We start from the raw sequence: 3942 nt of genomic DNA, 5'->3' as shown, positions 1-3942 counted from the left end.
CTGTCCTTTCTTTTAACTCTCACCAACTCTATTCAGAGCATAGAATCAGAGAGAAGAGAAGGCGCATCCTTGAGTTAATTAAGAAATTTATTCCTCTCACCACCAAAGCGTGACACACTCTTTGCTTTCTTACCTTCCATTCTTTTATTCTCTCTCTTGAATTACACACCTGCAACACACACTATCAGAATCGTTTTCTTTCTCAGAATTAAAGCCAGGAACTAGCGTACAGACCCACATTGAGAGAGGAAGAGAGAATGGAGCTCAGTAAAGTCACCCTAGAGATCTTCTCCAAACTGGAACACAAATGGCTCTCACATTGTAAACCCAACAACAAAACCCGCATTCTCAGCATTGACGGCGGAGGAACCACCGCCATTGTCGCCGGCGAAGCTCTCATCCACCTCGAGGATCAGATCCGTCTCCGCACCTCCGATCCCCATGCTCAGGTCGCTGATTTCTTCGACATCGTCGCTGGCACTGGCATTGGCGCCATCCTCGCCGCCATGATCACCGCCGGCGACAGCTTCGGCAGGCCGCTCTACACCGCCAGAGAAGCCGTCCGTCTAGTCTCCGAGAGGAACTCCGAGCTCTATAAGTTCAAATCCGGTGGCGTATTCCGCCGACGCCGGAAACTCTCCTCCAGAAGCATGGATAACGTTTTGAAGCAAGTGTTCCAGCGGAAGGAGGACGGACGGTTGTTGACCTTGAAGGACACGTGCAAACCTCTCCTTATCCCTTGCTTCGACCTCAAGAGTTCCGCGCCGTTCGTCTTTTCGCGTGCCGACGCGTCGGAGTCTCCGAGCTTCGACTTCGAGCTCTGGAAGGTGTGTCGCGCCACGTCAGCGACGCCGAGCCATTTCAAGCCGTTTGACTTGGCTTCCGTCGACGGCAAGACCTTGTGCTCCGCCGTTGACGGCGGCCTGGTGATGAACAACCCTACGGCGGCGGCCGTCACGCACGTTCTCCACAACAAGCACGATTTCCCGTCAGTGAACGGCGTGGATGATCTCCTAGTCCTTTCCTTGGGGAACGGATCTTCGAACACCAAAGCGTGCGAGAATCGCACGTGCTCCACACCGTCGGTTGTTGACATTGTGCTCAACGGTGTTTCCGAGACCATTGACCAGATGTTGGGGAACGCCTTCTGCTGGAACCGTACGGACTACGTCAGAATCCAGGTACGAGATAGAGTGAATGCTTCTGCTTCTACTCTTTTTTTTTTTCTTCTTTTAAGTCTCTGGTCTCTGCGTTCTGTTCAGAATTCAGATTCATTCCAGAGAGTGTTTGGTTTGGTTTTACGAAATTGATGACGTGTGACGTGTCACAGGCCTCCGGTTTGGGAAGCGAAGCAATGAGGAAGGAGGAGGTGCTCAAAGAGAGAGGACTGGAGTCGTTACCGTTTGGCGGGAAGCGGTTACTGACGGAGACTAACGGAAACAGAATAGATAGCTTCGTGCAACGTCTTGTTGCAACCGGAAAACCAAGCCCGCCGTCTAGTCCGTGCAAAGATTCCACCGTCAACCCTCTCGCTAACGGCCGCTAGTTCTTTTCTAATATTTTTTTTTAGATTTTAACGCTATAGAGTGTAACTAGTGTTTTTACCTAGTTATTCCAGCAGCGTAGTTAATACTAGCATTTAATATTTCACTGCTGCCACCTGGTATATTTACTCATTACCTTCTTTTATAATTTTCCTCGCTTCATCTTTATCATTATTTCTTCGAGTGAAGGGAGGTTCAGTGGCGTAAATGATCGGCGTCGTATTACTCGACACAGACACAATGTTTTTCTTTTTGTTTTTTTCTTTTCGAATGGACATTGTCAAATTCTTAAAAAAACTTTTTTTTACATCACATTATTTATTATTTTTTGTTCTTATTTGTCACGAGGTTTTGCTTTAAAAATAACTTTTTTTTTCCTGAAGGCCAGCTTGAATTTTAAACTAAAAAATATGCGAGACTGAAGTGTTTGTCGGGTCATGTGTTCGAGAGCCTTTTTTTCTTTTCCAGACTGAATATATGGTACATTCAGCATTTATATGACGGTTCCATGTAAAAAATTGAGCAGAAGTGGAAAAGCTTGATCCATATCGTAAAAATGTATTGTTTGTGTTGTTGTTTCTTTCTCTGGAGCTGAGTGCTATCATTTTATGCCTGAGAGTTGTCGTGTGTGGACACGGGACCATCAATACGCAATTCTCATTAGTCAGTACTCACTTCGCATGGTGACGCATGCCATAGTGCAGGGGAAGGCAAAACTATAAGCTGACGTTTCAGGTTTATTATCGCAAGGGTGTGTGTAAAATTGATGGCATAGGATGCTACACATTTTTTTTTTTTATGTAAGTAGGAATATAATGTCATGTTCACGACAAATTCAAAATATTTTACCATTTCAAAGTTCAAATAATAGAATTGTAGATAAACAATAAAGCTGTTCTTTTTCAAACAACCGTCGTCATGATTTCTTTTAGGAAATTTAAAAGAGCTACCTTTTATTTCTTTAAACTTGGTATTGACGTTTTAACAAATGAAGGAAAACAGGACTGATGGGGGGAAAAGGTTAAGTTTTTTTTCTCTTAAAAATTAGTTTTACTCTCTTTACCTATTAAAAAATTCTTTGAATCCTTATTTTGTTTGTCTGCATCCACAGATATATTTACAGCGTTGAATTATATATCTTGTGGCTGATCTGGTAGTTGAGTTTGGTGATTGCAGTGTAGTACTTCTCATCTCTCCCACTGTTGGCATCACACAACCATCCTTTGGTCGCTTATGGCATAGCATTAAACAGCCTGTAATATGTGTACCTTTTATGTCACAGTCTTCCTTGGTTTTCCTTGTGGCAACTTTCTATATTTTCAAAACTTTGTTAATTGCTGGGGAAAGCTTAACAGGTTAGGTAGCAGAAGGCCTTGGCACAACGTAGCATAACACTATCATTAAACTGAATCGATTACGACATTAAGGTAACTTGAGACCAATATTTACAGTTAGCTCCTCAACCAATATGAATGAGTGTTCTGACACGGGTTTTTAGCCAACCTATATGATGTAGACTGGCTCAAACTTCTCAGCACAATATGGGATTCCACGACATTCACACTGTAATAACTTCTAGTTTTCATCGGGGGGACCCTAACCTTTATATCAGCTACTGTCCTTAGGCTTTTGTCCATGTGGATGGGAATTTCATGAGGGATTTCCTCTGCTTGTAAAAACTATTTTCATCCTTTCATACTTTTAAATCACTTCCCACTTCACTACTTTACATACACTGTGCTCTGGTTTCACCAGGATCTGCATTTCGTTTCACATTCAGTCCACCATTTTCCATTCTCATGTCACCCAGTAGTAAATATAAAACACCATAATTTTGCACTTTTATTGATTGGCTTTGTTAGATATTGTTTTGGTTATTGATTTTGAGTAGTCCGTTAGTTATTATGAATTTTCTGGGTACATCTGCAACTAGGGACAAATAGTTCTAAGAAAACAAAAATGGATCTATTTTCATTATGATTTTCTGATATTAGAGACATCAAAGTTTTTATTAGGTGGGGCGATAGAAAACTATATCCATAAATTTTGAATTATGATAACTAGTTAGGGAAAATTTTGACAAAGATTTGGATGGTTGAGAGAGTGATCTTAAAGATCTTTATCTATATTTGTTATGAATTTATGATTTAATATTTATTATAAATTGTTCTCGTTCATTGGAATCCAGAGAACTATTGTTTAATGCACTTGTCGATCGGTCATTCCAGCCTTTAATATTTTTCTCTTACTACTTTTCCTTCCCTTCTCGTCTCGTCTCGCGGTTGTTCAGAAACACAGGCTCAGATGGTACCTGTAGAAGACACTCCGACAATTAAGTCAGTAAAGGACTCGACTCTCGGTTGTCAGATGGTAAATAATGACGTACCTGATTCTTGAA

At 41.6% G+C, this 3942-nt stretch overlaps 1 protein-coding gene across 1 annotated transcript; it reads left to right on the top strand.

Moving 5' to 3' along the window:
- Positions 1-1692, top strand: PLP9 (PATATIN-like protein 9). The gene is made up of 2 exons (XM_068636603.2): positions 1-1181; positions 1331-1692. Exons 1-2 carry the CDS (start codon positions 258-260, stop codon positions 1544-1546), a joined length of 1140 nt encoding a protein of 379 aa, XP_068492704.2. The 5' UTR covers positions 1-257; the 3' UTR covers positions 1547-1692.
- Positions 1693-3942: the final 2250 nt, after the last annotated feature.

This window comes from Phaseolus vulgaris, chromosome 7, assembly GCF_051622355.1.
Source record: "Phaseolus vulgaris cultivar YP4 chromosome 7, ASM5162235v1, whole genome shotgun sequence".
Lineage (NCBI taxonomy): Eukaryota > Viridiplantae > Streptophyta > Magnoliopsida > Fabales > Fabaceae > Phaseolus > Phaseolus vulgaris.
The sequence above is the reverse complement of the archived record's forward strand: the minus strand, read 5'-3'. Positions and strand labels throughout refer to the sequence as shown.